The 12,353-nt window shown below is 45.7% G+C and overlaps 1 protein-coding gene across 1 annotated transcript in view; it reads left to right on the top strand.

The window, feature by feature from the left end:
- The window catches only part of LOC132380781 (uncharacterized), an 82,998-nt gene that overhangs the window by 16,177 nt on the left and 54,468 nt on the right, over positions 1 to 12,353 (top strand). Inside the window, exon 2 of the mRNA XM_059949773.1 lies at positions 9,537 to 9,592. Within this exon, the coding sequence (XP_059805756.1) occupies positions 9,537 to 9,592 (56 nt within the window). The remainder of the gene's footprint in view (positions 1 to 9,536; positions 9,593 to 12,353) is intronic.

The following is a 12,353-nucleotide window of genomic DNA, read 5'->3' on the forward strand; positions in this document are numbered from 1 at the left end:
GTGGGATAATCCCATATCTGGGTCTGCATTTGGAAAGAGTCAGCCCTGTGGTGTTGGGAAAATAATTGTGGGATAATCCCATATCTGGGTCTGGGTTTGGGAAGAGTTGGCCCTGTGGAGGTTGGAAAACCCTTGTGGGATAATCCCATACCGGGGTCTGGGATTCGGAAAAGTTAGTACAGTGGTGTTTGGAAAATCATTGTGGGATAATCCCATATCCGGGTCTAGGTTTGGGAAGAGTTAGCCCTGTGGAGTTTGGAAAATCGTTGTTGGATAATCCCACATCCGGGTCTGCGTTTGTGAAGTCAGTCCTGTGATGTTTGGAAAATGCATGTCGGATAATCCCACATCCCGTTCTGGGATTGGGAAGAGTTAGCCCTGTGGTGTTTGGAAAATTGTTGTGGGATAATCCCATATCTGGGATTGGGAAAAGTTAGCACAGTGGTGTTTGTAAAATCTTTGTGGGATAATCCCATATCTTGGTCTGGGTTTGGGAAGAGTTAGCCCTGTTAGAAGGATTTTTGGAAAATCCTTCTGGGATAATCCCATATCCGGGTTTGGGTTTGGGAAGAGTTAGCCCTGTGGTTTTTGGAAAATCCTTCTGGGATAATCCCATATCCGGGTCAGGGTTTGCGGAAAATAAGCGCAGTGGTGTTTGGAATATCATTGTGGGATAATCCCATATCTGGGTCTGGGTTTGGGAAGAGTTGGCCCTGTGGTGTTTGGAAAATCCATGTCGGATAATCCCACATCCGGGTCTGGGTTTGGGGAGAATTAGCCCTGTGGAGTTTTGAATATCATTGTGGGATAATCCCACATCCGGGTCTAGGTTTTGAGAAAAATAACCGCAGTGGGGTTTGGAAAATCATTGTGGGATAATCCCATATCCAGGTCTGGGTTTTGGAAAAATAACAGCAGTGGGGTTTGGAAAATCATTGTGGGATAATCCTATATCCGGGTCTGGGTTTGGGAAGACGTAGCCCTGTGCAATTTGGAAAATCGTTGTTGGATAATCCCATCTCTGGGTCTGGGTTTGGGAAGAGTTAGCCCTGTGGTGTTTGGAAAATTCTTGTGGGATAATCCCACATCCGGGTCTGGGTTTGGGAAAAATAACCGCAGTGGTGTTTGGAAAATCATTCTGGGATAATCCCACATCTGGTTCTGGGTTTGGGAAGAGTTAACCCTGTGGGGTTTGGAAAATCATTGTGGGATAATCCCATATCTGGGTCTGGGTTTTGGAAAAAAAGCGCAGTGTTGTTTGGAAAATACTTGTGGGATAATCCCATATCTTTGTCTGCATTTGGGAAGAGTCAGCCCTGTGGTGTTGAGAAAATAATTGTGGGATAATCCCATATCCGGGTCTGGGTTTGGGAAGAGTTAGCCCTGTGGAGTTTGGAAAATCGTTGTTGGATAATCCCACATCCGGGTCTGCGTTTGTGAAGTCAGTCCTGTGATGTTTGGAAAATGCATGTCGGATAATCCCACATCCCGTTCTGGGATTGTGAAGAGTTAGCCCTGTGGTGTTTATAAAATCTTTGTGGGATAATCCCATATCTTTGTCTGCATTTGGGAAGAGTCAGCCCTGTGGTGTTGAGAAAATAATTGTGGGATAATCCCATATCTGGGTCTGGGTTTGGGAATAGTTTAAGCTGTGGTCTTATGAAAATCCTTCTGGGATAATCCCATATCCGGGTCAGGGTTTGGGAAAAATAAGCGCAGTGGTGTTTGGAATATCATTGTGGGATAATCCCACATCCCGTTCTGGGTTTCGGAAGAGTTAGCCCTGTGGTGTTTGGAAAGTCATTGTGGGATAATCCCATATCCAGGTCTGGGTTTCTGAAGCATTAGCCCTGTGGTGTTTGGAAAATCGTTGTGGGATAATCCCATATCCGGGTTAGAGTTTGGGAAGAGTCAGCCCTGTGGTGTTGGGAAAACAGTTGTGGGATAATCCCATATCCCGGTCTTGGTTTGGGAAGAGTTAGCCCTGTGGAGTTTGGAAACTCCTTGTGGGATAATCCCACATCCGGGTCTGCGTTTGGGAAAAATAACCGCAGTGGTGTTTGGAAAATCATTCTGGGATAATCCCACATCTGGTTCTGGGTTTGGGAAGAGTTAGCCCTGTGGTGTTTAGAATATCATTCTGGGATAATCCCATATCCGGGTTAGAGTTTGGGCAAAGTTAGCCCTTTGGTGTTGGGAAATCGTTGTGGGATAATCCCATATCTGGGTCTGCATTTGGGAAGAGTTAGCCCTGTGGTGTTGGGAAAATAATTGTGAGATAATCCCATATCTGGGTCTGGGTTTGGGAAGAGTTGGCCCTGTGGAGTTTGGAAAACCCTTGTGGGATAATCCCATACCGGGGTCTGGTATTCGGAAAAGTTAGCACAGTGTTGTTTTGAAAATCATTGTGGGATAATCCTATATCCGGGTCTGGGTTTGGGAAGAGTTAGCCCTGTGGAGTTTAGAAAATCGTTGTTGGATAATCCCACATCCGGGCCTGCGTTTGTGAAGTCAGTCCTGTGATGTTTGGAAAATGCATGTCGGATAATCCCACATCCCGTTCTGGGATTGGGAAGAGTTAGCCCTGTGGTGTTTGGAAAATCGTTGTGGGATAATCCCATATCTGGGTCTGGGTTTGGGAAAAGTTAGCACAGTGGTGTTTGTAAAATCTTTGTGGGATAATCCCATATCTTGGTCTGGGTTTGGGAAGAGTTAGCCCTGTTAGAAGGATTTTTGGAAAATCCTTCTGGGATAATCCCATATCCGGGTTTGGGTTTGGGAAGAGTTAGCCCTGTGGAGTTTGGAAAATCGTTGTTGGATAATCCCATATCCGGGTCTGGGTTTGGGAAGAGTTAGCCCTGTGGAGTTTGGAAAATCGTTGTTGGATAATCCCATATCCGGGTCTGGGTTTGGGAAGAGTTAGCCCTGTGGAGTTTGGAAAATCGTTGTGGGATAATCCCATATCTTGGTTTGGGTTTGGGAAGAGTTAGCCCTGTGGAGTTTGGAAAATCGTTGTTGGATAATCCCACATCCGGGTCTGCGTTTGGGAAGAGTCAGTCCTGTGATGTTTGGAAAATCCATGTCGGATAATCCCACATCCGGGTCTGGGTTTGGGAAGAGTTAACCCTGTGGAGTTTGGAAAATCATTGTGGGATAATCCCACATCTGGGTCTGGGTTTGGGAAGAGCTAGCCCTGTGGTGTTTGGAAATTCATTGTGGAATAATCCCATATCCGGGCCTGGGTTTGGGAAGAGTTAGCCCTGTGGTGCTTGGAAAATCCTTGTGGGATAATCCCACATCTGGGTCTGGGTTTGGGAACAGCTAGCCCTGTGGTGTTTGGAAAATCCTTGTCGGATAATCCCATACCGGGGTCAAGGTTTGGGAAAACTAAGCACAGAGGTGTTCGCAAAATCATTGTGGTGTATTCTCACATCCGGGTCTGCGTTTGGTAAGTGTCAGTCCTGTGGTGTTTGGAAAATCCGTGTCGGATAATCCACATCCGGGTCTGGGTTTGGGAAGAGTTAGCCCTGTGGAGTTTTGAAAATCATTGTGAGATAATCCCATATCCAGGTCTGGGTTTGGGAAAAGTTAGCCCTGTGGTGTTTGGAAACTCCTTGTGGGATAATCCCACATCCGGGTCTGGGTTTGGGAAAAATAACCGCAGTGGTGTTTGGAAAATCATTTTGGGATAATCCCACATCTGGTTCTGGGTTTGGGAAGAGTTAGCCCTGTGGTGTTTAGAATATCATTCTGGGATAATCCCATATCCGGGTTAGAGTTTGGGCAAAGTTAGCCCTTTGGTGTTGGGAAAATAATTGTGGGATAATCCCATATCTGGGTCTGGGTTTGGGAAGAGTTGGCCCTGTGGAGGTTGGAAAACCCTTGTGGGATAATCCCATACCGGGGTCTGGGATTCGGAAAAGTTAGTACAGTGGTGTTTGGAAAATCATTGTGGGATAATCCCATATCCGGGTCTGGGTTTGGGAAGAGTTAGCCCTGTCGAGTTTGGAAAATCGTTGTTGGATAATCCCACATCCGGGTCTGCGTTTGTGAAGTCAGTCCTGTGATGTTTGGAAAATGCATGTCGGATAATCCCACATCCCGTTCTGGGATTGGGAAGAGTTAGCCCTGTGGTGTTTGGAAAATCGTTGTGGGATAATCCCATATCTGGGTCTGGGTTTGGGAAAAGTTAGCACAGTGGTGTTTGTAAAATCTTTGTGGGATAATCCCATATCTTGGTCTGGGTTTGGGAAGAGTTAGCCCTGTGGTTTTTGGAAAATCCTTCTGGAATAATCCCATATCCGGGTCAGGGTTTGGGGAAAATAAGCGCAGTGGTGTTTGGAATATCATTGTGGGATAATCCCACATCCGGGTCTGGGTTTGGGGAGAATTAGCCCTGTGGAGTTTTGAATATCATTGTGGGATAATCCCACATCCGGGTCTGGGTTTGGGGAGAATTAGCCCTGTGGAGTTTTGAATATCATTGTGGGATAATCCCACATCCGGGTCAGGGTTTGGGGAAAATAAGCGCAGTGGTGTTTGGAATATCATTGTGGGATAATCCCATATCTGGGTCTGGGTTTGGGAAGAGTCAGCCCTGTGGTGTTTGGAAAATCCATGTCGGATAATCCCACATCCGGGTCTGGGTTTGGGGAGAATTAGCCCTGTGGAGTTTTGAATATCATTGTGGGATAATCCCACATCCGGGTCTGGGTTTTGAGAAAAATAACCGCAGTGGGGTTTGGAAAATCATTGTGGGATAATCCCATATCCAGGTCTGGGTTTTGGAAAAATAACAGCAGTGGGGTTTGGAAAATCATTGTGGGATAATCCTATATCCGGGTCTGGGTTTGGGAAGACGTAGCCCTGCGCAATTTGGAAAATCGTTGTTGGATAATCCCATCTCTGGGTCTGGGTTTGGGAAGAGTTAGCCCTGTGGGGTTTGGAAAATCATTGTGGGATAATCCCATATCTGGGTCTGGGTTTTGGAAAAAAAGCGCAGTGTTGTTTGGAAAATCCTTGTGGGATAATCCCATATCTTTGTCTGCATTTGGGAAGAGTCAGCCCTGTGGTGTTGAGAAAATAATTGTGGGATAATCCCATATCCGGGTCTGGGTTTGGGAAGAGTTAGCCCTGTGGAGTTTGGAAAATCGTTGTTGGATAATCCCACATCCGGGTCTGCGTTTGTGAAGTCAGTCCTGTGATGTTTGGAAAATGCATGTCGGATAATCCCACATCCCGTTCTGGGATTGTGAAGAGTTAGCCCTGTGGTGTTTATAAAATCTTTGTGGGATAATCCCATATCTTTGTCTGCATTTGGGAAGAGTCAGCCCTGTGGTGTTGAGAAAATAATTGTGGGATAATCCCATATCTGGGTCTGGGTTTGGGAAGAGTTGGCCCTGTGGAGTTTGGAAAACTCTTGTGGGATAATCCCGTACCGGGGTCTGGGATTCGGAAAAGTTAGCCCTGTGGAGTTTGGAAAATCGTTGTTGGATAATCCCACATCCGCGTCTGCGTTTGGGAATTCAGTCCTGTGATGTTTGGAAAATGCATGTCGGATAATACCACATCCCGTTCTGGGATTGGGAAGAGTTAGCCCTGTGGAGTTTGGGAAATCATTGTGGGATAATCCCACATTCGGGTCTGGGTTTAAGGGAAGAGTTAGCACAGTGGTTTTTGGAAAATCCTTGTCGGATAATCCCGTACCGGGGTCTGGGATGCGGAAAAGTTAGCACAGTGGTGTTTGTAAAATCATTGTGGGATTATCCCATACTGGGTCTGGGTTTGGGAAGAGCTAGCCCTGTGGTGTTTGGAAAATCCATGTGGGATAATCCCACATCTGGGTCTGGGTTTGGGAAGAGTTAGCCCTGTGGTGTTTGGAAAATCCTTGTGGGATAATCCCACATCCGGGTCTGGGTTTGGAAAAAATAACCGCAGTGGTGTTTGGAAAATCATTCTGGGATAATCCCACATCTGGTTCTGGGTTAGGGAAGAGTTAACCCTGTGGGGTTTGGAAAATCCTTGTCGGATAATCCCATACCGGGGTCTGGGATGCGGAAAAGTTAGCACAGTGGTGTTTGTAAAATCATTGTGGGATAATCCCATATCTTGGTCTGGGTTTGGGAAGAGTTAGCCCTGTGGGGTTTGGAATATCATTGTGGGATAATCCCATATCCGGGTTAGAGTTTGGGAAGAGTCAGCCCTGTGGTGTTTGGAAAATCTATTTCGGATAATCCCACATCCGTGTCTGGGTTTGGGAAGTGTTAGCCCTGTGGAGTTTTGAAAATCATTGTGGGATAATCCCATATCCGGGTCTGGGTTTGGGAAGAGTTAGCCCTGTGCAATTTGGAAAATCGTTCTGGGATAATCCCATATCTGGGTCTGGGTTTGGGAAGAGTTAATAAAGTGGTGTTTGGAAAATCATTGTGGGATAATCCCACATCCGGGCCTGGGTTTGGGAAGATTTAGCCCTGTGGTGTTTGGAGAATGCTTCTGGGATAATCCCATATCCGGGTCAGGGTTTGGGAAAAATAAGCGCAGTGGTGTTTGGAAAATCATTGTCGGATAATCCCATTCCGGGGTCTGGGATGCGGAAAAATTAGCACAGTGCTGTTTGTAAAATCATTGTGGGATAATCCCATATCTTGGTCTGGGTTTGGGAAGAGTTAGCCCTGTGGTGTTTGGAAAATCCTTTGGGATAATCCCACATCCGGGTATGGATTTGGGAAGAGTTAGCCCTGTGGTGTTTGGAAAATTGTTGTGGGATAATCCCACATCCGGGTCGTGGTTTCGGAAGAGTTAGCAATGTGGTGTTTGGAAAATAGTTGTGGGATAATCCCACATCCGGGTCGTGGTTTCGGAAGAGTTAGCAATGTGGTGTTTGGAAAATAGTTGTGGGATAATCCCACATCCGGGTCGTGGTTTCGGAAGAGTTAGCAATGTGGTGTTTGGAAAATAGTTGTGGGATAATCCCACAACCGGGTCTGGGTTTTGGAAAAAAAGCGCAGTGGTGTTTGGAAAATCATTGTGGGATAATCCCATATCCAGGTCTGAGTTTTGGAAAAAATGCGCAGTGGTGTTTGGAAAATGATTGTGGGATGATCCCACATCCGGGTCTGGCTTTCGGAAGAGTTAGCCCTGTGGAGTTTGGAAAATCCTTTGGGATAATCCCACATCCGGGTCTGGGTTTGGGAAGAGTTAGCCCTGTTGGGTTTTGGGAAATCATTGTGGGATAATCCCACATCCGGGTCTGGGTTTGGGAAGAGTTAGCACTGTGCTGTTTGGAAAATAGTTGTGGGATAATCCCACATCCGGGTCGGGGTTTCGGAAGAGTTAGCACTGTGTTGTTTGGAAAATAGTTGTGGGATAATCCCACATCCGGGTCTGGGTTTTGGAAAAAATGCGCAGTGGTGTTTGGAAAATCATTGTGGGATAATCCCACATCCGGGTCTGGCTTTCGGAAGAGTTAGCCCTGTGGAGTTTGGAAAATCGTTGTTGGATAATCCCACATCCGGGTCTGCATTTGGGAAGAGTCAGTCCTGTGATTTTTTGGAAAATCCACGTCGGATAATCCCATTTCCGGGTGTGGGTTTGGGAAGAGTTTGCCCAATCGTATTTGGAAAATCATTGTGGGATAATCCCATATCCAGGTCTGGGTTTGGGAATAGCTAGCCCTGTGGTGTTTGGAAAATCCTTGTGGGATAATCTCACATCTGGGTCTGGGTTTGGGAAAAGTTAGCACAGTGGTGTTTGTAAAATCGTTGTGGGATAATCCCATATCTGGGTCTGGGTTTGGGAAAAGTTAGCACAGTGGTGTTTGTAAAATCTTTGTGGGATAATCCCATATCTTGGTCTGGGTTTAGGAAGAGTTAGCCCTGTGGGGTTTGGAAAAGCCTTCTGGGATAATCCCATATCCGGGTCAGGGTTTGGGAAAAATAAGCGCAGTGGTGCTTGGAATATCATTGTGGGATAATCCCACATCCGGTTCTGGGTTTCGGAAGAGTTAGCCCTGTGGTGTTTGGAAAATCGTTGTGGGATAATCCCATATCCGGGTTAGAGTTTGGGAAGAGTTAGCCCTGTGGTATTTGGAAAATCATTGTGGGATAATCCCATATCTGGGTCTGCATTTGGGAAGGGTCAGCCCTGTGGTGTTGGGAAAATCCTGTTGGTATAATTCCATATCTGGGTCTGGGTTTGGGAAAAGTAAGCACAGTGGTGTTTGCAAAATCATTGTGGGATAATCCCACATCCGGGTCTGCGTTTGGGAAGAGTCAGTCCTGTGGTGTTTGGAAAATCCATGTCGGATAATCCCACATCCGGGACTGGGTTTGGGAAGTGTTAGCCCTGTGGAGTTTTGAAAATCATTGTGGGATAATCCCATATCCGGGTCTGGGTTTGGGAAGAGTTAGCCCTGTGCAATTTGGAAAATCGTTGTGGGATAATCCCATATCTGGGTCTGGGTTTGGGAAGAGTTACCCCTGTGGGGTTTGGAAAATCCTTCTGGGTTAATCCCATATCCGGGTCAGGGTTTGGGAAAAATAAGCGCAGTGGTGTTTGGAATATCATTCTGGGATAATCCCACATCCGGTTCTGGGTTTCGGAAGCGTTAGCCCTGTGGTGTTTGGAAAATCCAATATCCGGGTTATAGTTTGGGAAGAGTTAGCCTTGTGGTTTTTGGAAAATCGTTGTGGGATAATCCCATATCTGGGTCTGGGTTTGGGAAAAGTAAGCACAGAGGTGTTTCCAAAATCATTGTGGGATAATCCCACATCCAGGTCTGCGTTTGGTAAGTGTCAGTCCTGTGGTGTTTGGAAAATCCATGTCGGATAATCCCACATCCGGGTCTGGGTTTGGGAAGAGTTAGCACTGTGGTGGTTGGAAAATCATTGTGGGATAATCCCACATCCGGGTCTGGGTTTGGGAAGAGTTAGCAGTGGTGTTTGGAAAATCATTGTGGGATAATCCCACACTTGGGTCTGGGTTTGGGAAGAGTTAGCCCTGTGGTGTTTGCAAAATCATTGTGGGATAATCCCACATCCGGGTCTGGGTTTGGGAAGAGTTAGCCCTTTGGTGTTTGGAAAATCCTTGTGGATTAATCCCACATCCGGGTCTGGGTTTGGGAAAAATTAGCGCAGTGGTGTTTCGAAAATCATTTTGGGATAATCCCACATCCGAGTCTGGGTTTGTGAAGTGTTAGCACTGTGGTTTTTGGAAAATCGTAATGGGATTATCCCACATCCGGGTCTGGGTTTGGAAATAATAAGCGCAGTGGTTTTGGAAAATCATTTTGGGATAATCCCACATCCGGGTCTGTGTTTCAGAAGAGTTAGCCCTATGGTGTTTGGGAAGTCATTGTGGGATAATCCCACATCCTGGTCTGGGTCTTGGAAAAGTTAGCCCAGTGGTACTTGGGATATCTGAGGTAACAATAGGTGGTTTTAACAATACAGCCGTAATGATAGGGAGAAATAGGACAATGTGTAGAGCGGTTGCCCCTCAGAAATGGGTAGTAATCGCCTCTGTTCTTTCTCACTCAGCCAATGACAATTCGTACTGGAGAAGGCACCATGGACATCAGAAGCCAGTCGGTAGGGTATGTATCGCCAACGCTTCTAGGAGAGTCTTCTCTGCCTCTCTTAAAACCGTCCAAACACCAGGTCCAGCCCTCAGCAATGTCCCACCCCAGTTTCACCTGCTGGTAACCCATGACCTGGTCTGTGCTCCGCTTTACACAGGCACCAGCCGATGTTGTTCGGTAAAGACCACACCTTCCCTCTAAGCGCAACAAGAGAATAAATGTGGCGTAATAATTTCTGGAATATTGATTTTATATAGCTACATGTAACTGAGACACAATGAAAAGCCTTTGCTTGTGGGACACCCAGGCCGACCAATCCACACAGTATATATGTGCAGAGTTAAAGGGAAAACATGGTGCACTTACAGAGAAAGTGCAAAGCCAGCAGATCTCTTCACTCAGAGGATGGCGACAGTGTGGAGGGAACTGCCAGCCAAAGCGGTGAATGCAGGTTCGATTTCAACAGTTGGATGAAAAGAGGACAGAGTGGTATGGTCTGGGTGCAGGATGATAGGACTAGGCAAAGACTAAAGTGCATCTCTTAGTGTACAAGAGGCCGATAACTGTGGGTAGAAGCTTTTCTCGGAGTCGGTGAACTTTTACCTGCTGCACTAGCTGAATGGAATCCAGTTCTGTTCCAACTTTGGTGGATGAGCTAACTGGACACTATCAGTTGTCCCAGCGTGAGTGGTCGTATATGGGAAGGGAAAATGGAAAAGGCAGAATAAAAATTGGATTCAGTGCAGGACTGGACAAAATGAGAGCTTAATAGTGAGGGTGGTCTTACTGTTCCTGTAATATGTGATTCAAAAACTCCATAATGACACTGGTTTGCTTGTATTAATCTGGGAGAGTCATACAGTCATGGAACACTGCAGCATAGAAACAGACACATCATCATATCTACTCGGTGCCAAACTTATTCTGCTTACTCCCATCAAATTGCACCCAGAGCATATGCCCCCCGTACCCCTCCCATCCATGTACCTATCCAAACTTCTCTTAAATTTTGCAACTCAACCCACATTCACTGGCAGCTCATTCCACACTCTCACCACCCTCTGAGTGAAGAAGTACCCCCCTCCAATGTTCCCATTACACATTTCACCTTTCACCCTTAATCCATGACCTTTCATTCTAGTCTCACCCAACCTCAGTGGGGTAAAAGCCTGCTTTCATTTACCCTTTCTATACCTCTTGTAATTTTTTATACTTCTATCAAGTCTCCCCCAATCCTATTCTATTCAACCTTTCCTTTTTATTCGAAGTTCAAAGCTCAAAGTAAATTTATTAACAAAATATATCTATGTCCCCATATACAACCCGAAGATTCATTTCTTTGCAGGCATTGGGAGGCGTTAACCAACAACTCTTTGAGTGATTATGCAGAAAGTTTGAGGTTAATAACTCATTGGGTGATTGATAAGTTCATGGCCTAAGGTAGAAGGAGATGAGTTGAACTGCACGCGCATGTAACGAGAGCTGTATAACTCATCTCCTTCTACCTTAGGCCACAAACTTATCAATCACCCATCTGTAGACTCTGGAGGTCCAAGATCTGTATGCTCCACCACTGCTGGACTAAGTGTGTAAATGTAGGAGGGGACTATGTTGAAAAATAAATGTGCTAGGTTTTCTAAAATTGACTCCTTCTACCCTAGGCCACGAATTTATCAATCACCCCTTGTACTTCTTTTTCTAGTATTTTCTATTCAAGGTCATTGGTGTTTCCATACCAGGCTGTGTTGTGGTCAATATACTCTCCAACACACACCTCTAGTTTTTCAAACCTTTAGATGTCATGCGAATCTTTACAAACTTCTGAAGAAGTAGAAATGCTTCGGTTCTTTCTTTGTAATTGCACTTAAGTGCTGAAATTTAAGCACTGAGGAATTTAAAGTTGCAGTCTCTATCTGCTCTGATACCCTGATGTGGAATGGCTCTTGGGCCTCCAGTTTCCTCCTCCTGAAGTGAATAATCAGCTCCTTGGTCTTACTGACAGTGACTGAGATGTCAGATTTTCAATCTCCCTCCTACATGCTGATTCATCACCATCTTTGATTCAGCCTATGACATGGTTTCATCAGCAAACTTAAATGATGGCATTGGAGCTGGGCTTAGCAACAGTCACAAAGTGGGAGGCTAAGCACTCAGCCTTCTGGGTACTCAGGTCCTCAAGAGCCCCCAACATCCTTATAAATTTTCTGCTTATTATTTCAATCTTATTGATACCTCTCCTGTAGGCAGGTGACCAGAACGGCATACAATATTCCAAATTAGGCCTCATTAACATCTAAAACAGCTTCAATGTAACTTCCTAATTCTTGTATTCAGTACTTTGATCTATGAAGTCCAATGTGCCAAAAGTTCCACTTTCAACGATCCATATTCCCAGATCCCTCTGTTCTCAGTCCCCTACCACTGACCAGTTAGTTCCTACCTTGGTTTTCCCTCCCAAACTGTAACACGTAGAGTCATCCAGTTATAGAAAGGTACAGCACAGAAACAGTCCCTTCAGCCTATCTAGCCCATGCCAAACCATTTAAACTGGTTACTCCCATCCACCTGCACTGGGACCATAGCCCTCTACACCTATCCTATCTATCCTTAAGTCTCTTAAACATTGAAATCAAGCCTTCATGCACCACATGCTAGCAGCTCATCCACACGCTCACCACTCTCCGAGTGAAGAAGTTCTCTTCGTGTTCCCCTTAAAACATTTCACCTTTCACCCTTAACCCATGACCTCAGGTCCATTCAGCCACAGAGGAAAAAG

Source organism: Hypanus sabinus, chromosome 24, assembly GCF_030144855.1.
Source record: "Hypanus sabinus isolate sHypSab1 chromosome 24, sHypSab1.hap1, whole genome shotgun sequence".
NCBI lineage: Eukaryota > Metazoa > Chordata > Chondrichthyes > Myliobatiformes > Dasyatidae > Hypanus > Hypanus sabinus.